The 25442-nt window shown below is 32.3% G+C and overlaps 4 protein-coding genes across 9 annotated transcripts; 3 read left to right on the top strand and 1 right to left on the bottom strand.

The window, feature by feature from the left end:
* The first annotated feature begins 385 nt into the window (after positions 1 to 385).
* Positions 386 to 4674, top strand: LOC124532255 (zinc finger protein OZF-like). 2 transcript variants are annotated; one of them, XM_047107088.1, is made up of 6 exons: positions 386 to 604; positions 675 to 996; positions 1304 to 1358; positions 1438 to 1543; positions 2061 to 2294; positions 3401 to 4674. In XM_047107088.1, exons 1-6 carry the CDS (start codon positions 491 to 493, stop codon positions 3863 to 3865), a joined length of 1296 nt encoding a protein of 431 aa, XP_046963044.1. In that variant the 5' UTR covers positions 386 to 490; the 3' UTR covers positions 3866 to 4674. The 2 variants fall into 2 exon arrangements, with proteins under 2 accessions (XP_046963044.1, XP_046963131.1); XM_047107175.1 differs by lacking the exon at positions 2061 to 2294.
* A 224-nt stretch (positions 4675 to 4898) lies between these two features.
* On the bottom strand, positions 4899 to 14277 carry LOC124531983 (zinc finger protein 32-like). Of its 5 annotated transcripts, none has more exons than XM_047106879.1 (8): positions 14140 to 14277; positions 9065 to 9193; positions 8699 to 8868; positions 7900 to 8062; positions 7529 to 7753; positions 7013 to 7168; positions 6535 to 6652; positions 4899 to 5421 (listed from the first exon to the last, which is right to left on the bottom strand). In XM_047106879.1, the coding sequence occupies exons 3-8, from the start codon at positions 8779 to 8781 to the stop codon at positions 5153 to 5155; spliced, it is 1014 nt and encodes a 337-aa protein (XP_046962835.1). In that variant the 5' UTR covers positions 8782 to 8868; positions 9065 to 9193; positions 14140 to 14277; the 3' UTR covers positions 4899 to 5152. The 5 variants fall into 5 exon arrangements, with proteins under 5 accessions (XP_046962835.1, XP_046962914.1, XP_046962583.1 ...); XM_047106958.1 differs by lacking the exon at positions 14140 to 14277 and adding an exon at positions 13541 to 13548; XM_047106627.1 differs by lacking the exon at positions 14140 to 14277 and adding an exon at positions 9677 to 10804.
* Positions 14278 to 14305: 28 nt separating this feature from the next.
* Positions 14306 to 16615, top strand: LOC124531900 (N-acetylgalactosamine kinase). The gene has a single exon (XM_047106505.1). The coding sequence runs from the start codon at positions 14772 to 14774 to the stop codon at positions 16233 to 16235; it is 1464 nt and encodes a 487-aa protein (XP_046962461.1). The 5' UTR covers positions 14306 to 14771; the 3' UTR covers positions 16236 to 16615.
* A 2036-nt stretch (positions 16616 to 18651) lies between these two features.
* LOC124530669 (translation initiation factor eIF-2B subunit delta) lies at positions 18652 to 25205 on the top strand. Its single transcript, XM_047104924.1, has 11 exons — positions 18652 to 18745; positions 18849 to 18891; positions 19622 to 20407; positions 20607 to 20756; positions 20978 to 21114; positions 21202 to 21301; positions 21900 to 22079; positions 22510 to 22637; positions 23559 to 23736; positions 24548 to 24728; positions 24945 to 25205. Exons 3-11 carry the CDS (start codon positions 19904 to 19906, stop codon positions 25148 to 25150), a joined length of 1764 nt encoding a protein of 587 aa, XP_046960880.1. The 5' UTR covers positions 18652 to 18745; positions 18849 to 18891; positions 19622 to 19903; the 3' UTR covers positions 25151 to 25205.
* The last annotated feature ends 237 nt before the right edge of the window (positions 25206 to 25442 follow it).

Below are 25442 nucleotides of genomic sequence, written 5' to 3'. Positions count from 1 at the left end.
TTCTATATTGTGAAAACTATATAAGGTTTTCATGAGATAGTCCCTTAAAGTGCCAATAAATGGGTGTTTTACCCTATTATAATAACAACTTTTAAAGCATCCAAAAAGAACTGATATTTAATTATCTGGACGAGAAAGACTCAGATTACAAAACAAAAGATAGATGGACCGTTTTGAAAATTTTAGATAATCAATAATAAAAGCGAACGCAAATTCGCGGTATTTTGCTATTAGCGTATTTTGTCATTGGAGACAAAAATGACAATTATGCTGCCCGTACACGTTCGCCCAAACCTTGGCTATATACGTCGGCCCAACGTGTCGTGGAGCCATGACACATATCATAGACTCTTGTAATTGTCAAACATCATAATATGTCATTTATAAGTGTATGTTCTATGTTTACGAAGTGCATTGACAAATTCATCAAATTAGTTCGATATTGATTGATTTCTGAAATTCTGAATATTGTGCGCTTCAGGCGATCAAAATGCCTGATTTCAATAAATTATGTCGCGCGTGTCTCACGACAATGGACTCTTTCAAATATAAATTCAATGATAATGTATCGACTGATGATTATTTGTTTTGTACTGCAATAGAGGTAAATTCATATGATAATTCTATTATTAATTTATAAAACGAAAAATCAATAATGTACCTAAATATTACAGATAGATCAAGATGAAGAATTCCCAAAAACACTGTGTAATTCTTGTTACGATTTACTAACAAAATTCACTGAATTCAAGAGGACCTGTATTAAGTCTCAGAGAATTTTGTTAACATTTCGACCAATAAAAGAAGAAGTAATTAATAAAATAGAGGAGGTTGGACAAAAAACCAATGATTGTGACGATAATATAGATGACTGGACATTGGACGATGGATCATTGGACAATGGTTCCTTACAAATACATTTGAATGAAAATGAGTGCAGCAATGACTTAGTTGTGAAAGAGGAGGAAGAGGAACCAAAAGGAAAAAATGAAAATGGTAAAATAAATTCATTTAAGTACCTAGTGTAATTTCAAAATAGCTCTAAAGACACATTCATGAGTTTATCTCTTTAAGATTTAAATTTAAAGACTAAATTATGCACTACCCACTTTACAGAATATGTTGTCCTCATCTGTTGGGTTGCCTGTAAGAGATCGCTTTTAGTGATAAGGCCGCCCTTGCCGTCAATTTTCTGTAACTAATCATGTTATATTTACTGTTATTTTATATGATATTGAGTGCAATAAAGTTTTTATCTATCTATCTAAATTCTAACACTTCTGCTTGAATACTTTATTTTCAGTTTTTGTTACAACAGCATTTGCTGATGCTACCAGAAATTCAACAGATTACAACAGGTTTATATCAATAAATGTTATCTTATGATGTGTATATTTTTATTAAAAAGCAAAATATAACTTTGAACATTGTTTTCAGAGTTGAAATTCCAAAGCGAAGAAAAAAATTCACATGCAAATTGTGTAATAAAGAATTCTATCATCGCAACATGTTTGATCTCCATAAGTCAGCACACACACATACAGTAAGTTAAAATATATATGACACTGTTAAGTATATTTAACTGAGTTATAAAATCAATCACTGACTTTTAATAGAAAACAAATAATGCTACTAGATAGAACTAATTATAAATTGACTGAAATCATGTTTTATTTTAAGTTGAAGCACAATAAAACTTAAAGCACATATCACTTCAAAAAAATGTCATGATTTCATAATATCACCATATATAGTCTTAATAGAAACACGGTTCTGAATATTATTTAAAATTTTTTCACTGTTTAAGTGACTTAATGACAATAAACTCAAATTAAAAATTTAAGACACCTCAATTATATTCCAGATATTTCATTGTACAATTATGACAATATGTCAAATGCTTAAATTATTATTTTATTTAGTTTGATAACAAATAGAATGATTTTTTTTATTTCCAAGGCTGTAACTTCTAGAGAACTTTCAAATAATGCTAATCATTTCTACTACAAAGTTTGAGATATTAATATGAATATGTAAATTTCATATGCTAATATTTTTAGTTGGCACTAAAATGTACTCAGTGTACGAAAACATTTGTAACATGGAGTGGCCTGAGACGGCACCATACAAACTGGCACTCGCTCGTCAGTCTCAGGAGCGTCACTTGTCGTACATGCGGAAAGATTACGACGAGCCGTGAGACCCTGTTGGCACATAAGAAATTACATAAGAAACGGAAGTTATTTATTTGCAATGTGTGTGGCAAAAGCTACACATCTAGCAATAATCTGCATGTGCGTAATAAATTTATATGTTAATAAGCTTTGGGGCTTTAAATCAGGTGTAAAAGCCAGGCGCACCTATATGATAAGCATTGTTGAATATAGCTAAACAAATTAAACTTAACCCTTTAACAATTTGTCTAATAGATATATATTTAATCACTAGCATTGCATATTATTTTTGCTATAATTTGTTGCATGATTTTATTACGCATTAAAATATATTTTTTATATTTTATCTAAAAGTAATTATTCATTTCATAAATTAAAAATAACACTCGAAATAAAGAGGAAAATGTTTGTATAAAGTAAATTTTAATATATTATTCACCTTCAAACATATAATTCATATTTATTTATAAATAATATCTGGAGAAATATAAAATAGTAGTAAGTAGAACCTAGTTGTAGTACCTCATCCATTTGCTTTTATTGCGTTTATTTTTCTTTTGTTATTTTTTATCCTCATAAAAGCTCATTTTGAAATTAAGTCTGTTGATAGATTAAGACGTAAGCGACGGCACCAGCGAATAATATCAACTTACTTTTATGAAATTTAAACGATGTTTGGATCAGTTATCCATATATAAATTTAAATAATTGTTTTTTTAATATTCTAATATTGACATTGACACAAATTACTCGTGTTTTAAGTAATTAAGTTTAATAGAAATTTATTATAGATCCATGCACGATGACATGGCGCATACATGCAGGATTAAGGATATGCGGCATTATTAACACTGCCTAGGTTCAGTTGGTCACAAAAACAGCAATATCAAAGAAACGACAAAACCGTTCATTTACGACTGACAAATTAAATGGAAATGTCATAGCTATTTTATATAGTAAAAAAAATATTATGATACTTGTATGTAATATATTTATTATTATTAATTAATATATGAATATATATTAACAAATGTACTCTAGAAACGCGTTTGTGCGAATTACTTTCATTCTTCTCTTATCCTTAAATTTTACTTCAAGCTTTTGAGGTGAGGGTTTACAGCAGCCAAGAAGTCAGGATCGAACTTACGGCTTCCGTATTAACCACATATATTAACATCTCATATTACATGATGTCTAATTTATTTATGTTGTACAATTTATTTCAGGCTCACTTAGAAACCCACAAAGAGAATAGAGAGCGTCAATACACGTGCGAACACTGTGGCAAAAAGTTTTACACGAAGAAATGTATACTCTCTCACTTGTCTCGGTGCCACACTGGACGGAAATTCATTTGTCAGATTTGCAGTTATCCATTCACAGACAAATATAATTTATCCAAACATTTACAATCCCACGAAGGAAGGAAATTTTTCAAATGTAAAATATGCGATAAGTCATTTGCGACTCGACAGATATCTGTTGAGCATCAGAGGATACATTCCGGTGAGCGCCCATTTTCCTGCACCTATTGTACTAAGACTTTCATTTCAAAGAAACGGTTAACTGAACACCTCCGTACCCACACTGGAGAAAAACCACACAAATGCTTTGTGTGTGATCACAGCTTCACACAAAGAGGGACTTTAACACGGCATATGAAAATTCATACTAAATCATTGGTTAATTGAACTTTTTAATAAAAAACATTATTTATTAATATTATCATTTATATTTTATTTATTTCAAGCATTATCGTCATGATTTCGAGAAATATTTTAAATTGATTAAAGTACTGTATACAGCTAATGTGACTTAACATACCTATGTATATATGTACATATATATTTTTAATAACACTTTTTTATATAAAAATTTTCTTATTCTATATTCTTAAATTTAACTTGGTTTCAATAAGACGGACAAACTTCCTTAATGTAATTAAAAAAAAAAACTCTAATATTTCAAACTTGTTTCAAAACAATTGATGTACTTTATTTATTTACTCTGATAATTATGTACAGTTTTAATAACATCTCAATATTAAATATTTCGGATTTTTAAAAAGTATGTAAATATCTCAATTTAAAATCAGTAAATGTAATATTTAACTTAAATATATTTAAAATGATCGAATGGAATAAATATTAAAAGATTTTCAAAGATAAAAATGGCTTAATAAATAATAACTGGCACTAAATACTATCGTAAAACATTGTTATTAATTGATGTTTTGATCAACACTTGTTATGGGGAAATGGAAAGAATATATCTATACATGTAACACTCATTATGGAATGCAAAACTCACCAAATTATTTTCATGGTCTAGATTTTATGAGACATGATTGATTGGCATCACAAATAGTTATATAATCCTTATTAACAACAAATAATATTTATCCATAACATTTGCCAATGTTGAGGAATTTAATGCTATACCACGAAATATTGGTTATCAACACAATAAAAAAATAGTCATTGGGTAATTAAAATAACCAATGTAACACCTAATGCTGTGTTTTATAAAGACAATATTTTAAATCTCATATAATAAATTTTTCTTACAAAAGTAAGTAAAAAGAACTTTTTTATTTATTTTTAAGTTTATAAAATATATTACTTTATGATGAAATTAAATTTTAAAATATTATTATTAACACAAAAACAATATATTTTGTAAATTTTATTAAGAAAAATAGAGACTATATATTTTAATGTGATAACCAAACTATTTTTATAAAATCAATTATTCCAAATAAACAACAATCAATAAGTCAAAATTGTGTATTTTTGACAATATGCTGCAAAATTACTGCAGACAATGAAAGGAACGGCAATAACAAAGGCAACAAGGAAAATAATTCATCATCTGGTACTTAACTAGAGCCAGATAGAGATAACTCAGTACATCGGTACTCTTTACATTTGTTTTCACTATCCATAAAACTGGGTCCCATCTCCACTATAACACAATAATCAGTTGGTATGCCACTGAGCATACGCTACGGGCAGTGGAGGTGTGTTGTTGACTGGTGGAAGTGGAGCCCTGATGAGATTTTGTGCATCTTCATTGGCTTTCCCATGACCTTTCATGTGTCTATTGAGAGCACATTTCTGGATGAAGGCCTGGTTGCAGAGCTGACATTTGTGAGGTTTTTCTCCGGTGTGGATCATACGATGATTGCGAAGATCCTTCCTAGCCATGAACTTCTTAGGGCAAAGATCGCAGGCGTATGGACGTTCACCTAATGAAATATATTATAATAAATAAAATATATTTGTTTAATGTAAGACTATTATAGTCATATAATATGCATTTATCAATCTATTCTTAAAATAAAAGTATAAAATTTATGTGGCTGTACTCTTTGTTATTTATAAAGTTAAATGTCTATATCAGTAACTTTTAATTGTCTATTGTATATATCAATAATCTGGTCAGTGTGCCCCATCCTCTATTTAAGTCAAAGTTTTTCCTGTAATAAGGTATTTCATTATGTAAAAGTAAGATAAATGTTGCAATTGAAATATAAAAGGTATCTACAGAGGATTTACCAGAAAAGGTAAACACCTACATTTTAAAATAAAATATTTTTATGTGTCTTTGTCTACAAACAGTTAGCCTGACACAAAATATTGTTAATACAGTTTGCAGTAACTTGTTCCTTGCTTTTAAACTCTGCATCGTCGTCTTAATTAAACTATGTAAATCTAAGTGCTATTAACTTGGTGTCTATCATATTTTATATGAAAACAATAATTAATACTATAGCTATAGTTATGCTGTGCATTTCTCTACGTAGTATTATGCCGCTGCGCGTTTTAAGTATGCCAATAATGTGTTGTATATTTATGAATAATAAAATAAGTAAAATTACATATTTTGAATTTCATATTTGGTAACCAGGAATATTTATTTATGTGCTATAAACTTATAGTATACCACTACTAGTGCTGTTAATACAGGCCAGAATAACTTTTCTTATCATATATTGATGTGATGATGACATACAATTATGATATATGTATATTAATATAATAATTCACACTGAAAATGAACAATTGTTATGTATACATTTTTAAATATTTTTAATGTATATATTGTTTATAATGTGTCAATAATAAGTGCTGTTTAATTAATCCTATTACATTCTTTTTTAACCAATATGAGTATTAATATGGGCAATATATTAGTTATATAGTTTTAAATAAAATAATGTTTTCTAAAGTCATCACAATACCAAAACAATACTAGTCATTAGTTAAGATCTGTTAAAAAAATACTGTAAACTCAAAATAAGAATAAATAAATAAATAATATACTTTAGTTTTAATATATTTTTACTATTAAACATTACCAGTATGTGTCCTCATGTGTATTGCTTGAAAACTCCTGCTTTTGAAAGTTTTATCACATAGTTGACACGAAAAGGGTTTCTCAGCAGAATGTGATCTCATGTGTTTCACAAGATCGGCCTGAAATTACTGTTATATTAATTCACTTATATTAAATCAATAATCAATTTGTGCTTCAAGTATAGATAATTATTTTGTTGTAATTTAAAATACAATATGTTGTATTATATAGAGTTTTTTCTTCAGTACTTTTTTAAAGTCATAGCCCTAGCCTACTCCTGGCCTGGCCCTAAATAACTAAACTTCTCGTTTCTAAAAGAGATGGTTTAGAACTTATTTCACCATACAACTGAATTTTATCAGATATATGCTATAAGGTAATTATAAACACATAAATATTCTCATTAGTGCCAGCATAAGTTTGAAATTGCAATTTCATAATATGTAATAGTATTACCAACATGGAATTCATAGACTGACCTTTATATAGAAGCGCATTTCACACATTGTGCATGCATAGTTTTTAATGCCTGTGTGACGGATTAAATGTATCTTCAAATTTCCGGGCTGTGCAAATTTCTTTCCACATTGAGAGCAGCTGTAGTTTTTCTGATTGTTGTGGGTTTCCAAGTGCATCTGTGTATATAAATAGTTTGCTAATTATTAATATGATCTATTAAACCTTAATGATTTATTTAAGCCCTCATTAAAAACTTTGTTATGGATATTTATAAATCTAAAATTTAAAAAAGAAAAAATATACATACCATTTATGATGAATAGAATATATGCTCCTTCTTAATTTTTTAAAATGCTTACATACATACCTTTCATGTTGGGTTTGAATGCTTTCACACTTCAAATTATTTGATGAGCTACGACCAGTTGTGACCTAAACTGGAGAAGGCCTGATGTCATGGATTGTGAGTATTTTCTCTTGTGTAGTAACATCTTAATCTTGCCTCACGTAGCGCCCCAAACCGTATTAACACAAACCTTGAGATTGTAAGCCTGGACGAACTTAGCATCACAAAGGTGGCACTGGTGTTTCTTGATGCCAGCGTGTATCAGCTCGTGGTTTTTGAGCACGTTCAAGTATGCGAAGCTTTTCCCACACGTCAGGCATTGATATTTGCGTACCGCTGTGTGAATTCGCACATGGCTGCTGAGGCTGCGCAGGGACAGGAACGTCTTCTCGCAGTGCTTGCATTTAATGTCAGGCTGGAATTTACGATTACCTTATTAGACGAGTAGAACGTCCCGCAGAAGCAAAGAAACTAATTAGACTCCCACACAGGAACCGATATAAGCAACTATCTCTAACTCAAAAAGCAGTAGTGAAAAAAAAAACAAATTTTCTTAATTACCTTCTTCCCAAAGTGGCCGCGCATATGCGCCTCGAAGTTTTCGTATTTCTGGAAACTTTTTCCGCATTTCATGCACTTCATGCGTTCTCGTCTTCTTTTTGGGCCATCTGGATCTTTCGGGGGTCGTCCGGGACCCCTTCTTCTTCGCCTTGACAGGATTTGGCTGTAAAATTAATTTTTGATTTAATTAAACACTTATATTTTTTACCAAAAAAGGAATAGTAAGAAGTGTAATTGCTAGAAGAGCAGTTTCTTTAATCATATATCACCAAAGTCAAACATGGTGCACTTTATTAATAATAATTTGGTCTTGTTGCAACTACTATGCTTTGAATAAAAGACACTTCAAATTAATTGAATATGTTATAACTTATAAGTTAAACATAAATTTCTATAATTTTTTTCACATAAAATGTAAGCATTGATCAATGTCATTAAATGAAAATTTCAAGAAAAAAGCAATAATTCATTGTCTTCTTTTCTATAGTAAATCTTTGTGTAAAATTAAAAATTGTCTTTTCTTTCACTGGATAATTTTGTCTTAACTTTACTTTATACAATTTAATATAAGAGAATGTTTTTGATTTATTTTTATGACACCTCATATGATAAAATTGATTGTAAACTATCAGTATATTATGTACAAAAAATAATTGTTCAAAATAATAACAAAAATAATTTCTATGGTAAAGCTACAATTTTATTAGGTAACTCTGACTCCTCATCTGTAAAGAACAATATGCACATACCTTTTCACACACTAATATTTTATACTTTTGAAATCCTAACTTAATCTTACCTAATAAGAATAGCATCAGCTGAAGGCTTTTCAGTTCTGTCCAAGTTTTCGCTGCTATCTCCGGACATATTATTGTCATGCATTTTGACTTCCTCATTAAGTTCTGTTATATTTACCTCGACAATATCATTCCCTTCACTTGCCTGTTGATCATTCTTTGTCTGAAGATTCTATACAAAAAAAAATGTTTTGAGTAAGTTAACTAATAAAACTTCCTGATTTATTTACTTTTATATATCATTAATTTTTTGTACAAAATTCATTATTTATTTAGTAAGATACATTACATATAATGTACAATTCTTATAGTTTAAAGAATTGATAGGAATCATAATTATACCTCAACCAAAATCTTCATAATCATACCTGTAATCGGCATTGCTGTTTCAATATGACATTTGATCGGACGACTACTTGTTTAAAATAATATAACTTATTTAGTAAATCTAGACACGTTTGGCAGATAAGTTTTGGAAGTGCATCTGTGTCTGAAACCTGAAAAAAACATTTATTGTATATAGTTAACTGGTTTTGTTATAAATTGATCCAATTGTATAAATGCAAAACTATAGGCTCAAAGAGTAGTAACATTTTTTATGTAATTTAATTAGCTAGCCGCTGTCTTACGCTTTATTTACAAAATAGGAACAAAAATGTATCAAAAAATAATAAATTATACAAAACACTTAAACAGGAATAAAACTAAAACAGGATTTTTCGTATAATTAGGATAAGAAGATGAAAACCACAAAAGAAAAATCTATAAGATGAAATCGGCCAAAACAATAATAAATAAATAAACAAAACAATATGTTAGTGTATATAGTTTATTTTATGTAATGGAAATCATATAGATCCTTGCAGATAGTTGGAATACCAAATCTTAATTTAAATGCCTTGCAAATAAACGCTAATATCACATTTTACTTAATTTTTAGAATCATAAAATATATAGTTATATACTCATTTTGCCCGTACCTCAACAGAAGTGCAATACTTAAATACTCCAGCGGTACAAGCTGAAAAAAGCTCTCTAAGTGGGCCGGCATCAGATAGACAAGCTCGGCATATTTTCTTAAAATCTAAAATGTGAGCCATAATAGCTTAATACTCAATAGTTATTGTACATTTGTTAGAGACTACAACAACAGCGATAATCAATCAAACAAACAGTTTTTGATATTTTGCTAAAGTCTTGTCTCTTTCTAGTCTCTACCAATGGAACAGCTTAAAAATATTTTTAGTCTGTTTTCAACAATAAAATACCTGGGTAATTTATTTTCAACTACGGTATAGGTGACCTTATTTAATTTAATAAATACTATATCTTTTTTTTTACATCTGATGATAATCATCATCAATTATGTAATTCACGACAAATTTTGTAATTTTAGGCACCAATATTCTATGCACATTATACATATCACTCTTGAATTGATATTTGAAGCACAAAAATAATAAATAGAATTTAAATACTTTCCCCAGAGCTTAAAATCTTAAAATAGTAAAATATGCACTAGTTATTCTGATATAATGTTTCCTGTCTTTATATAAATCCACAAAAAAATTAAAGAACTTTTAATACAATAAACTGAAGTGGTCTTTATTTGGGAACTTTTCGCCAGGCCCGCCTCTAGCTGTTTTGTCGCCCGCGTGCAATACTTATTATGCCGTCCTTTTTTTTGCTGCAAAATGCATATTCATTTTCCTCCACATGAGATGGGGGCGGGGGTATAACTATTAAAAAATCAGCGGTATTCTCCCACTCCGTCTTTTCGTGGAACGTCACGAGATCGTTTGTGACGTCCGACCGTAGGCTCACCTCTGCGGGGCTCCACTTCCTAGGGAGTTTTCAGAGTACAGAGACCGATAACCCCGGTACACTTAAGGCGGGAGGAGAAGACATCCATAGCGAAGACACCTTCTCGTGACGAAGACGTCTTCTTCGGCGAAGAGAGTCACCAGCACTCTTTCCACGGACTCGTAAGATGAGAGCCTTGTTACCAGCATTGAGGGAGTCCATCCAAATGGATGCACAATACAATGCCATTCAGCGCACCCAGTGTAAAGTGCAAAGTGTTTCCGGTCCTCTTACATTGGCATTAATGAGCTTCAAGATGAGTTGGACAAAATGTTGTCCGAGGCTCCTGGAGGGGACCTCAGCGAGGACCGTAGATTAGGAGGGCCTCCGTTTTAGTTACGGAGACCCTCAAGCCTAGCATCTCGATTCGATCCACCGTGAGCGACACTCCGACCTCAGCTAGGGCCACCTTCTGAAAGGTTCGCCCCGTCGCTGTGATGAGAACGTAGGACAATACTACCAACCCGGGCAAGGTCAGTGCCCGCAGGAGCCAGTCAAAACCAACGTTCCACAGTATTGGATCGAGAACCGACGCAGCTTCTTAGACGCTGGACAAGCTACCTCCCAAAGGATCACCCGATCCTGGAGGTATGCCCCAACGGCCTTCTAAGATAGGAAGGCAACTCGTGATATCGAAGTACATCCCCTAAACAGGACGACGGCGAGCTTGAAGTCCAGCGAAGATCTGCTGATGATGAGTAAAAATATAAAATATAAAACGCCAAAATGTATAAATGTAAAATATAAAAGGCCATCATTGCAACATCCACAGCCAACTGTGACCCCGTGGATCTTCTATATTAAAGTAAAAAAAAAAAGAAAGGTAGACTATTGAAGATGTTCGCCACGTTTGGTGATACCGCTAGGACTACGTTCCCTTGGGCCACTGCCTCCGTTGTTCGGGTCTTCAGGGTGTTTTAGGGCATCGATAGTTTAGTGTTTCCCGGAAATAGCTCTCCGACCAGTCGCAGAAGATCTGGCGGTAGCGATTCCGTAACAGGAGCGCCGTGTATCCGGAACTTTCCTCGCAAACCACGATAGGGGCGCCCCTATGGGACCCTGTTCAACCTCATTAAAAGCTCTTTCTTTGCTCTCTGTTTACTTATCGCCTTACAACTTATCGCCTTTTCTAACTCATTTTTCAACTGGCGATGTGCGGCCCACAGCTGTCCCTCTAAGTTTGCGTTGAGCCCGTTGCGCATGCGACAGCGAACGTATGACCTCTGCGCCCGGTTCGACGTCACCCGTAGCTCTGCTATTTCCAGCGACCACCAATATACCTGATGGCGCGATACCTTTCAAGCCGCCCTATGACAACGCCCTACTACAAGTAACTCATACCTAATCTACCAATTGAGGACGAAACTTAAAGGGGATTTTCCTTACTTCAACCGTACTGTTTTTCATACGAAAACAGACGACGGACTTTTAACTTCACTCAGTACAATATTTTCCATGCTTTGAATAATTTATTTTACTTAAGGAATTGTGGGAATTATAGTAACGACTTGAATTAGGTACGTGATGTATCGCTCAATTTGCTGCCCCCTGGACGTGCCGCCCGCGTGCGGTGCACGCGTTGTACACCCGCTTACGCCCTGCTATTCGCAATAAAAAACTGCTAGTCATGCTCAGTTTTTTTTTGAATAAAATTCTCATTACCTAATGTATATGTGTTGTAAATGTTCCGAGTGACTAATATAAGGCCTTCGACTGTGTACAACATCAAACTCTGACTAGATAGTTACGCCACTACGACTTTAAATAAATCCTGCTCAATTATCTAATTTCGTAAGTGAAAAAGCGACTTCAAGGCATTAATTAAGTAAATGTTAAGAGATGTGCCGAGGCTCCAGTAAATGCGGGTGTCCCTCAGGGATATATTCTTGGTCCATTCAGCTTTCACATCTTCATAAATGACTCGCAATATCTGTTTGGATAAACATTGACACTAAATTTGTTTTTGTTTTTTTTTTTTAACTTTGTGTAGTAGTTAAAATCATAAACAAGTCGGCACTTAAACACAATTTTGTATCATTTTCAGTATAATGTCTTACAGCATCTCACTGACCTAAAACATAAGCCACCATGGTGTGGCGTCATATAGGCAATAACTGACATTTCAATATCATCTGGTATTGGTGCTTTGATAAACTTTTCTGGAGTTTTATTTCTAGTATTTATAAAATTAGACACTTCGCACTATCGATAGCAATTGTATTCTATAATTTTCCCAAAACACCAAATATTTATAACTGTTAACGTTGATTGAGTGCTGATCGTATATACATGACTATTGTTTTCATCAATCTGCCATCACCGAAAAGATAGACAATTTTTTGTGGGCATAAAAAGGTTTAAAATTTTATTTTAAACTTCAGTTTATCTATAATTTCATTTTGAAGTATTTTTTGAAACATTGTAGAATATAATTTTATACAGAAAAAAGATTTATGTAAATAATAGCTTCATTCCATAATTAGGTCTCAAATGTGATTCATTTTTAATTATTTATTAGTTAGCATAGTTGTATAAAATACATTTCTACACCCAATCACGAGAACATACACGAAAGCATTACACTATTCGTAAGTCTTAACAAGCTTATCAGTTGTTTATGTTAATTGTATCGGCAACGATTGAGTTTTGCTTGTAATTGGCTAAATCGTATTTATTTGCATAAATAAAGTTATTCATATAAAATTTTATTTTAGCTTTTCTCGGAGTTAGAATATCCATTAGCTTATCTTAATCATTTTGTTTAGCGGTCATGTTAATCTACGCTAAGTTTTACTAATCAAATATTGAAATATGAACATATTATTCTAAGAAGATAAATAACCTAATGTTCTAAAATGCTTTTATGTAATAAAATAATATTAATTATATTCTTAACGTAATTTGTATTATCAATAAAAAATTGCACGAGGTTGATTAAATCATTATTATGTAGGTTAACTGATAAAACAAGTGACTCTCACCTTTTCAAGCTATTGCAAAATCAAGTATCATTGGAATTTAAGTGGTCAGCAGGATCTACTTTGTAATAATAATCACACACTTAATATCACAATGCTTTTAGGGCCAAGTCACTTATGAAAGAGCTAATAAAATCAAGGTATGGCAATGATTATTTTTTAATAAATATGCCAACGACTGTTACCAGCAACAGCTATTTTTCAGAACTTTTAGGAATTATCCTAAGAATAAACACACACCGTACCCATATTGTTATGTATTGAAATTGAAATTGAATTTAATTCATAATTACAAAATGGTATATTTTTTTTATTTTTTAGAACCTTACCAAGAAGCCAGCTGAGAAATTTAAAGTATATTTAATACATATAATTTGGGTATTGCTTTATGGTAATACACATATCTTCTATTAATTGAATCATTCACATAGCTAATTTTATGTTTTATCAAACAGTTTTAGGACAAATCGACATATTAATGACCGAACTTTCGAAGCTGACTTATCTATCAACCTATCAAAATATAATGTTATTAAGATAGTTTATTCATATATTATCATGTGTAACTTCAAACAATATATCTGGATACATCACAAAAGTACCTAGTTATTAAGATATTTTCATACAAAGAGACACGACACCGAATTTTGCGTCACCAGATTTTTTTCATTCTAATATTCGTAGACGCTTTATTCAATACCACTCCACTTAAAACTCGTTATATGTAGCATTAACTGTATATATATTGAGCTATTGACATGAATCCACGTATCAGCAGCGAAGCGCTTAAACGTCAAGTTCATTAGTACCTTGTGGTCAGTCTTGGTTGATAGTTGTTATTGTACTTGCGTTAGTTTAAGTTTATAGGTTAAGTTACAGATTTAATTATATCGTTTAAATTATTCATTAAACACTTTTATTTCGATTGTGATAATATTTATGTGCAAATATAAAGAATTATATAAAGAATTACGGGTAAATATTTTTTTACTTTTACGAATAAAGTAAGAAGCGCATCCCGTTCGAGGATTATTAAAATATATCTGTGCTAGAACACTCTGCATTCTACATTTCTAAAACCATAGCGAATAATAAGCTATTGTAATCTATACACTGATAAGAATAATAACAATTCAACGAATCACATCATTGTAGTTACAATTTAGCATTCACGGTACGCAGCGGCGAGTTCTTATAATATTATTATTGTTTGTTTACAAACACTGCTGACAAAATGAGCGGAAATAGTGACCAAGTACCGATAACAAATATCCCGTCGGGAGAAAGAATCGAAAAGTTAAGTGAACATTTTTATAATGAATTTGGATGTCAACCAGATTTTTTTGCACGAGTTCCTGGCAGAGTTAATTTAATTGGAGAACATATTGATTATTGCGGTTATCCAGTGTTGCCTATGGCTTTAGAACAAGATATAATTGTGGCCGCGGGTTTTATGCAAGAGCATAAAATTAATCTACGTAATACGAACTGTAAATATGATAAGATTGATTTCGAAATAAAACCATACAGTGAAATGATAATAGAGGGTTTAGGCTCAGATGGAAAACCGTTTTGGTATAATTACGTACTTTGTGGAATTAAAGGAGCTCTGGAGCATTTGGATAATAAAGTTATAAATGGCGTCAAACTCTTTATTGACGGAAACATTCCCCCAGCCTCGGGTTTATCAAGTTCTTCAGCGCTTGTAAGTGCTGTGTGCTTAGCATTTCTATACGCTCAAAAAGCAGTATTAAATAAAATAGAGATTGCTTCACTCTGTGCCAATTGTGAAAGGTACATCGGAACGCAAGGAGGTGGTATGGATCAGGCAATTGCTTTCTTGGCAGAAAAATATTGCGCTCAATATATAACTTGGAATCCGTTAAAGGCTACAAAAGTTATGTTACCTGAAAATGCTTCTTTTGTAGTTGCACATAGTTTAGCTGAAGTAAACAAAGCAGCTACTAATGACTATAATAACAGAGTTATAGAATGTAGACTGGCTGCTAAAATTTTAACCCTAGATTCGCATACGAAAATTGATCATGATATCATCACTTTAAGTCAAGTACAGAAATTATTAAACAAAAGTTTAGAAGAAATGGTAAATCTTGTGCATAATCGACTACCAAAAGATAGCTATGCTAAAACTGAAGTATGTGAAATGTTAGACATCACAGAAGAGGAAATGGATAACTTTTATTTAACTCCAAATACGAGACATTTACACGAATTCAAACTAAAACAAAGGGCTTTGCACGTTTATGAAGAGGCCTTAAGAGTTGAAGCCTTTCGTGAGATATGTTCAGAAACTTCTATGAACCGAAAACGCAATGGTTCTACTAACGGCGAAATTACGTATTCAACAGACGGTGACAGAGCCGATGTTTTAAGTAATTTAGGAGAGCAGATGTCAAAGAGCCATGAAAGCTTAAAAAGTTTATACGAATGCTCACATAAAAATTTAGATCTTTTGGTAGATATATCTAAAAAATTAAATGTTCATTCAAGATTGACCGGCGCTGGATGGGGTGGCTGTATTGTAGCTCTATGCCCAAAAGAAAAAGTAAAAGAATACATTGCAAAAGTAGAAGATGAGTTTTACGTTAAGCACTGTAAAATTGACAAAGCTAAAGCTAAATCTTTCGTATTTGCCACTAGTCCCAATTACGGGGCTGTAATATACACAAAAAAATAATGTATTTTATATAAAACTTTGAGATTTTTTGCTTGTAATTTCCTTTAATACCATATATCATTCTTGCCATTAGTTTATTACTATAAACCACCGGTAAATACACATTTTTAAAGTTACCTTTGTAGTAATCTATTTTTCTCGCAATATTTTATTACTTTGTATATACTTATATTATTGAGTACGTCTAGCAAATACATTTTGTCTAGTAAGGCATTTTTCAAACTAATTATAAATATTTTTATTATAAATTGTATTTATAGATTAATGAATACCTACTTCAATAATTGTAATTACACGAACTAGTATTAGAAAGCATTTTAATACCAATACCTCCATTGTTAGCATTATATTATTTTTCAATATATTTAAAATAAAAACAGTTTTGTATTGTTTTATTTTATCGTTAGGGTGTTAAAAAAAATCTTAGTTCTTATTAAAATAACACGAATTAAATAAATAAATAAAACTATGAACAGTCAGTCAAATTTAATACGTTACTATTCTAACATCATTTTAACACCAGGAGCTGATCAGATTTATGAAGAAAGGAACTGAAATAATAATTTTAGTGTTAATACAGCTATAAAATACTGGCAAATATCTAACGATACGCTAAATAATTTGTTAAATATAAATTAACAGCTACTAGCAACATTATTTTATTTCATATAAAATTAATATCAACACAATAGTTAAATTTACAAATTACTATAGTTTCTTACATTATTTGAAAGAGTAATGTATTCTTTGGAGCATTGTAAAAATTAATGAAAATTGAGAATGTATTATTATCATGCGCGCACTTTATGACAAAACTAAATGATGAAGTTGCTCGCTAAACCACCAAAGCAAATCGCTCCAATCGAAAGAGACTTCACACAGTTTATTTGATTACAAATTTAAATTAAGAATGGTTTTAATTTGTGAGTGATATACTTACAGTAGTGGTAAAATAAGAAGTAATAACCAACATACTTATTGTAATAATAATAATTTTCTTTATGATTTAAAAATATTTTTTTATACCGTTATTGCATATTTGGGTACTCTTTCATTAACAGTGCATATTTCTGCAGTTAGACATGTTAGGCGTGTAATATAATAAACCACGGTCTAGATGGGATAAAGAAAATTGACGTCTTTGTCAACAGCACCGGACAAACTCTTCCTGAAGAGATATCTGCAGGAATGGCGCTAAATTTCAAGTTTTGTCCGGTAACGTCAGTTGACGTCGAAAGATCATTTTTAGCGGAAAAATTGATATTTTGGTTTTCGTTTCTCAGGCACGCTGATCGTTGGGTCATTTCCACTATCTGTCGATTACGCCTCGGCCATTCCTGTACACCTATCCACCTAGCTAAGATAAGAGTTCGAGATCATTCGCTGTGTGAATGTGGCCTAGACGAAGGTTCCGCAACCCATATCCTGTTCTTTTGTCCTAAACTTCTTCATCCCATTTATGATGTTCTCCCTCCTAAAGTCCCTCGCCCTATAAATGTTGAATGTTTGTTGACGTTTGTGTTTAGTCCATTTTGTTCTTTTCTATGTAAATATATTAAATGCAATAAAATTAAGTTGTAAATAGTCCAATTGAGTGTGATATTTAAGTATGTTATATAGTTTAGAGTACTAACAATTATTTTTACTGTACCTTATTATTAACCCTTAATGTTTGTGTTGTTCTAGGTTAAGGATTAACAAGGAAATTACTACGACTATGTTAATCTTCAAAATTTAATTGAGTTTGTTTCCCCAACTGTACCAATCAATCTCTTTCGTGTCTTCTCCATCCTACGTGACATTGGCGAAATAATCTGTGCCTTGTCGGCACAACTAAAAGCCATCAAACCAAGAATTGAATTGAATAAATTGATATTAAGTGGATAACGTCACAAGTTTGCTGTAAAATATATATTATTGTTTATTTTTACAAAATTGTAATGAATAAGTTTTTTTTTCCTAGGTTTTCTAGGTCATATAAATTATAATTAATTAAAACTATAAGTTATAATTTAAATAAATGTCAAAATCGAATGAGTAATGGTTTTTTGTTTGTGCATATTTCACTATTTTCTAATGCATATTTTGGCATTTTGATAGTGCATATAATCCGATATCTATTTATGATTATTATTAAAATATAAGTTTAAGATACGCCAATGAATTTTATAATTGGACATTGGATAAAGTACATTCTATAATAAGTTAATGTAACTATGAATCTTTGGTGGTAGAATTTTATTTTACATTAACTTACACAAATAATATTAATTTAATAATATCCCTCAGATATTTGCAATTTGAAAATAATTTAACAAAAAAAGGATAATTTAATATTCCTTAAAAATTTCATAGGTAATTTTCATGTCTGTAACTTTTTTGACTGATATAGTTATTTTATTAAGGATACAGAACGTAACATAATACTAAAAAAAACTATTTGTCAGTTTTGAGTTAACATAACATGATTTCATAATTCATTCAGACATTCACGTCATGTCTCGATAAAGGTAAACGTAAACGTAACAAATGGCAATTTAAAATTGCTTAAAGAATATTTCTCTAGATAATCGAATATAATTTTAAAGATTAAAATGTTTTATATATTTACAGGTTTATTAAATATACAATTTACACTGCTTCTTTTTAATTGGTAGTAAGTATTCTTCTTGTTATTTTGTAAAATCTGGTTACTTCAGTACATAATATATTCTTTATTTTTTTGCCTATTTTATAGCTTACTAAGGAAAAGCAGCTATGGGTTTGTCTAAGGTATAATATGAATCCTGCTATGCCATATCATAATAAATTTAAAGGTTATGTCGTTAACCTGATTTTTTTAAAAAAACATTGAAACAAAATGATTGGGAGTATTCTATATACGAATTATTCTTTATTTTAATAATTAATATTATGAATAAATATTACTACTTTAAATAAACCAAATACCTATAAGTAAAAAAATACCACCAATTCTTGTATTTGGTCAATATTTTTTAAAGAATATCTTTGTTGATATGTTGATGGCTATGTTTGTTTAGTGCCAAGTTAATTAAATCAAAACTAGACTGACTTGTATTAAAGAAACTAAATAATAACCATTTGTCACATCTCTTTGAAGTCATGAAATTTATTTCACCTATATTTCCAAGTCATGCCATTTACAAACTGTCACATGAATTAGCCAACTTAAAATGAGTCTTTAATTTGGCTACTCTTAATATATAACTAGTATTGCATGAAGTTGAATTGTGCCTATTTTATTTGACAATATTTGACCTTACTTGGGAATGATATTTGTCTTAATTATTTACTAAAAAATTATAAAAAATTTAAGCAAAAGTAACACTTGTAAATTTACTTCTTAGTCTTTATACTTTTTTTAGGAAAATATTGAGGCTGACCAAGAAAGTAATTGTACTCAAGTAACTACTGCAAAAAAAAGAAGAATAAGAAGGAAAAAGTTAAGAGCTGCAAAATACTTAACTAGTGTAAAAAATAACATTGATCATAGTACTATAAACATAAGAGAAAATTCATATTGTAATACTACAAATATTGTGCCCAAAACACAAAAAGATTATGATACAAAAACTAAATCTGATGACATTCAGAAAATATTAGAAATTCCATTAATAAATACTAGCCTAGAAGATAAAATTGAAAAAATGTCTTCCAAGGAAGGGTCTGAAAAAACAAGAGATGAAGTAAAGGCGGCAAGAGAAGCTAAGAAACTATTAAAACAGAAAGCAAAGGCAAAGAACATTGAAAAAAAAGATAATGGTTCTATAGACATTCAACCTCCGACCCCCAACAGTGATTCTGAAGCTAAGAAGAATAAGAGTGACAAAATAAATTCAACTCCATCCATAATAACAAAAGCAGAATCACCTAAAAGTAAAGATGAAGTTGATAGAGCTGTTCAAAATGAAAATATCGATATAAATACAGAGAAGTCTAAAGAACTTATTAAAGCTGAGAGAGCTGCTAAAAAAGCAGCTAAACAAGCTAAGAAAAAACCGATACAAGAAAGTGGTGACAAAAGTGATGTCATAGCACAAGATTTAACTGTCAAAGATGTAGTCAACACACTGAAAGATATTGTAAATGTTGCTAAAGATGTACAAGCTGTGACCGATAAAGTTATAGCGATTGACTTCACAGCTAAAAAGGTAAACCAATTTAAAGTTTTAAGAACATAATAAAATATTGGACAGTTTTTAAATCAAATATAATTATATAACATTAAAAATAACAGGTTTGCACTAAGCAATTGATTTTGGATGATCATCATTTACCATTCTATATGATAGTATTGTTGTAATATTCCATGTGATTTATACCAATCAAATCACATCAAATATTGATTAGGGTGAAGAATCTACAAAATCCAAAGCCGAGTTAAGAGCTGAGCGACGAGCTAAACAGGAGGCACAGAGAGCATCAAAGCAAGCTGCACAACAGCAAAAAGCAGAGGTGAAGACAGAACCACCCAGCAAACAAATTGATAAACCTAAAGAGGTAAAAGATTTTCATTGAACATATAGGCGAATAAAATATCAATTATTATCATTACTCTTTCATTTCAGTGATTTTTTTTTTACTTGTTTTCAAAAATATCATCAGATATTTTGTTCTCAAACAAAATTTGAATGTATTTCCTTCAATTTTCATATAAAACTATATATATGTATATTTTTGATTTCTGAGAGTCCTCATGATACGATTTTAATTTTTCGTAGGAAAAGTCATCAAAAACAAAGCCAGCAGTAGAAAAGTCCAAGCCAAAATCTCAGGGCATGCAGAAAATGAATTGGTTCCAACATTTGTACACAGAACATGACAAAGATTCACTGAAACAAATGGCAATTAACTCAAAGTAAATGTTATAAATATTAATTTTTGTTTTTAATAATTATCAATAAATATTCTACAATTTATTATATATGTATATTTCTTTTTTCAGCTTACACCCTGCTGTTATTAAACTTGGCGTGCAACTAGCATCACGTGTAGTGACTGGATCTAATGCAAGATGTATAGCGTTGTTGGATGCATTGAAAAAGGTAAGTAAAAATATAATTGGATCCATTATAATATTTAATGTTACAAATTGGTTTTCGATAATGCTGTGATTGCTTTTTCTATTTTAGTTTCTAAATATTAACAAATAGCTGGCGGGAATTTGGTAACCAATAAAATTTGATTTGTATAGTATGACACAAATTAGATGTAGCATCGGAAAATGCAATGGAATGAAAATAAAACCGATTACTGCCGATTTACACAACCAATAGAAATAGCTCCCTATCGCGCCATTCGACGCTATTCGTCGCTATAGATTCACACGTCAGAGAAAACAAGTGCATGTAAACCGACGCGTCAAATTGACGAATATATTAGGTCATATGATATTACAAGTTATTACGTTTGTGCAAAGATCATATTCGTGTGAGAAAATAAATATTGATAATTTGGGATAGCGTACTCAATTCGGATGTGATAGGTTTTACGAATTTTGCCGATGCGACATCTAAGTTGTGTCGTACTATATTAAATAAAGTTTAAAAATATTCTTTTGCTTTTTGGCCCATGTAAGCATTGTTTCTACTTATTTTAATATTGTTTTCTATTGGTTTTCTATCATTACATATTTTATTTCAGATGGTTAGAGATTACAGCCTGCCGGCGCGTACCGAGTTCGCTCGCGGGCTGGAGGCGCAACTGGCGGCCAGCGTCGAGTTCCTGTGGGCCGTAAGGCCGCCCGCCGCCTCGCAGACCAACGCGCTCAAGTACTTCCGGTACCATCTCACGCAGTTGCCGAATAACGTAGACGAGTTTGACGTGAGTATTCTTCATAGCCATCAGAGCAACAACAACAACAACAACAACAGCCTGTAAATTCCCACTGCTGGGTTAAAGGCCTCCTCTCCCTTTGAGGAGAGGGTTTGGAACACATTCCACCACGCTGTTCCAATGCGGGTTGGTGGAATACACATGTGGCAGAATTTCTATGAAATTTGTCACATGCAGGTTTCCTCACGATGTTTTCCTTCACCGCTGAGCACGAGATGAATTATAAAGACAAATTAAGCACATGAATCAGCGGTGCTTGCCTGGATTTGAACCCGCAATCATCGGTTAAGATGCACGCGTTCAAACCACTGGGCCATCTCGACTCTCTCAGAGCAACGTGCTCTCCTATTTTCTGCTCTCAAATTTACTAGCAATCACAAAATCTTTGCAACTTGTACAATACCGTTATCATTACCAGGCAAAGAAACGGCTTCAAGAGGAGATTGATCGATACATCCGCGAACAGATCGACATGGCAGGCGAGGCCATCAGTATAGCCGTACGAAACAAGATATCAACTAATGATAACATACTCACTTATGGATGGTGCGTATTGTATACACTATTAAATTGGATGTAAAACAAGTGTGATTGATTTATGTTTATTTATTATGGATATCAGCAACCATAGAAACATACATGTTTATTATTATTGGTTAAAAAAAAATCACTTATGTATAATATATAGATAATTATAACCGGCATTGGAACTGCGTGGTAGGAGTGGCTCGTTCTAACTTTGCCGTCTCGTAAATTCAAATCGTTTATAAAAAATACATTGGTGAAAAAGGCGTATTATTCGATACAATATTTTGTAGATGATAAAAAAGCGTTGAATTAATACCTGTTGACTTCCAGGCAGGATATATTAATTTAATAATTGTATTAACTTAAAAATTAACTAACATGACTGTATTTTTTTTAAATGTTGAAAAAGAGTAAATACTGAGTTTCTTGCCGGTTCTACTCGGTAGAATCTACTTTCCGAACCGGTGGTAGCTTCACTTAATTGTTAAATGACGATTCAAAAGTGCTTGTAAAAGCCCACTTGAATAAAGTATACTTTGATTTCTAGCCCAACAACAACAACAGCCTGTGAATTCCCACTGCTGGGCTAAAGGCCTCCTCTCCCTTTGAGGAGAAGGTTTTGGAACATATTCCACCACGCTGTTCCAATGCGGGTTGGTGGAATGCACATGTGGCAGAATTTCTATGAAATTTGTCACATGCAGGTTTCCTCACGATGTTTTCCTTCACCGCTGAGCACGAGATGAATTATACAGAAAAATTAAGCACATGAAACAGCGGTGCTTGCCTGGGTTTGAACCCGCAATCATCGGTTAAGATGTACGCGTTCTAACCACTGGGCCATCTCGACTCTTGATTGATTTGATTGATTTCTAGCCCAGCTGTGAGATATATGCAGGCATATTAATTTATATACATAACATGATGTCTCTTCAATAGCTCGTCGTTGATCGAGCGCATCCTGTGCGAGGCGCAAGCTGCGGGCGTTGTGTTCCGCGCGGTGGTGGTGGGCACGCGACTGCAGGGCGGCGCGCGCGAGATGTTGCGACGTCTGCTCGCGCGTGGCGTGCTCTGCTCCTACGCGGACATCTCCGCGCTTAACTACCTCATGCGAGACGTAAGTGCGCCCGTTGTCGTCGTTGTGACCTCTTTGTGGGGATGTAGGCGTTAAGTACATTGGACCTTCTATAAGTTAAAAGTTATTATCAAATTTAAATAAAACTAATTATAACGGATGACATCCCGACGTTTCGTGGTCACGGGTAGACCCGTAGTAGTCTACCCGTGACCACGAACACTGCAAAGTGCTCGAAACGTCGGGATGTTTTAAAAATAATTAATATACGCGATTCATCCGTTATAATTAGTTTTATTTAAATGTGTAATAATCTCGAAAATTTAAGACAACGTTATTATCAAAGTTGGTCCAGTGAATTCTGAAGTGACGTAAAGTCTATTTTTTTTAAAACATTAAATAACCACTGCTGGGATCGTCACAAAAGACTTGATAAGTGGTGAAATTGTAAACGTTAACTTATTTTATACTTAACTAGCTGTGCCCCCAACATTGTACGGGTTTGAATTTAACAAAAAAAATATTATTTTAGCCTATGTTACTCCTTATTATATCAGCTATCTGTCAGAGAAAGTCCCGTCAAAATCAGACCAGCCGTTCCAGAGATTAGCCGGAACAAACAGACAGACATACAAAAATTGAAAATTATGTTATTTTGGTATATGTACCAGGTATATATACATATGGTTTGAGCAAAAAAGGCTATTTTAATATTACAAACAGACACTCCAATTTTATTATATGTATATGGTGCATGAGATATTGCAAGAGACCATTAGAGGTGGAAATAAGTGGTGGAATATTTATTAGCTTATAACAGTAATTTAGCTGCTAAGCAATTCTTTCTATTCAGGTGAACAAGGTGTTGGTGGGTGCGGCGTCGTTGTTGGCCAACGGCGCGGTGTTGGCGCCGGCCGGTACGCTACAGGCGGCGTTGGCGGCGCGTGCGCACAACGTGCCGCTGCTGGTCGCCTGCGAAACACACAAGTTCGCTGACACCGTGCAGACTGACGCCTTTGTGCACAATGAAATCGGTGAGTTCGGCGCTACTATCCATAGTAATACCAACTGTATTACTAGAGCTTTCTATAGTGTAATGAGGGAATTACACTTCTTGCATTGCCAGTTATCAAGGACGAAGGCTACCATTTTACGTTATGTAGCACATTAGCTCACCAGTAATAAAAAAATGGGTCTTTTATTTGCAGAATTTACTCATGTTTAATCTTAAACCACTTTTGTAATTATAGGTGATCCAGACGATCTTATTGACAAGAACGACGAAAATTCACCATTGAAGGATTGGCGAACGAACCCCAATTTATCGCTTCTCAACTTGATGTATGACGTCACACCTCCGAGTCTAGTCACCGCAGTTGTAACAGAGCTAGCCATACTACCTTGTACTAGCGCCCCCGTTGTCCTACGTTTTAAATTATCTGAATATGGACTGTAACTGAGCACAAAAATCTATTTTGATTTACTCTTAGTAATAAATATTATTAAATTAACTTTTATTTTTATACTACTTATAAAAAAACACATAGCAATTTTTCAAAATAATTATATTGACTCGACTTATCAGAGCTATTAAAAGAAATAAAGACCAATTAAATCAATTGAAACAATATTCCAAAATTTTACTTTATTATTGCCAATATAATTATTGTCCATTTAGTTATGCTCAGGAGCAGTTAACAATTTAACTACAGGTATTGATATCCTTAAAAGGGGGTACCAAATGATGT

This window comes from Vanessa cardui, chromosome 1, assembly GCF_905220365.1.
Source record: "Vanessa cardui chromosome 1, ilVanCard2.1, whole genome shotgun sequence".
NCBI lineage: Eukaryota > Metazoa > Arthropoda > Insecta > Lepidoptera > Nymphalidae > Vanessa > Vanessa cardui.
This window is presented reverse-complemented; position numbering and strand designations above follow the sequence as displayed.

Excerpts from the sequence above, each read along its gene's own strand:
- LOC124531900 (XM_047106505.1), top strand. The coding sequence starts at position 14,772 with ATGAGCGGAAATAGTGACCAAGTACCGATAACAAATATCCCGTCGGGA.
- LOC124530669 (XM_047104924.1), top strand. The coding sequence starts at position 19,904 with ATGTCTTCCAAGGAAGGGTCTGAAAAAACAAGAGATGAAGTAAAGGCG. Across the intron at positions 22,638-23,558 it reads AACATACTCACTTATGGATG|CTCGTCGTTGATCGAGCGCA; the intron begins GTGCGTATTGTA and ends TCTCTTCAATAG. Across the intron at positions 24,729-24,944 it reads CTTTGTGCACAATGAAATCG|GTGATCCAGACGATCTTATT; the intron begins GTGAGTTCGGCG and ends TTGTAATTATAG.
- LOC124532255 (XM_047107088.1), top strand. The coding sequence starts at position 491 with ATGCCTGATTTCAATAAATTATGTCGCGCGTGTCTCACGACAATGGAC. Across the intron at positions 997-1,303 it reads AAAAGGAAAAAATGAAAATG|TTTTTGTTACAACAGCATTT; the intron begins GTAAAATAAATT and ends CTTTATTTTCAG. Across the intron at positions 1,544-2,060 it reads AGTCAGCACACACACATACA|TTGGCACTAAAATGTACTCA; the intron begins GTAAGTTAAAAT and ends TAATATTTTTAG.
- LOC124531983 (XM_047106627.1), bottom strand. The coding sequence starts at position 9,796 with ATGGCTCACATTTTAGATTTTAAGAAAATATGCCGAGCTTGTCTATCT. Across the intron at positions 8,063-8,698 it reads GCTGATGCTATTCTTATTAG|CCAAATCCTGTCAAGGCGAA; the intron begins GTAAGATTAAGT and ends TTAATTTTACAG. Across the intron at positions 6,653-7,012 it reads AAATGCGCTTCTATATAAAG|GCCGATCTTGTGAAACACAT; the intron begins GTCAGTCTATGA and ends CAGTAATTTCAG.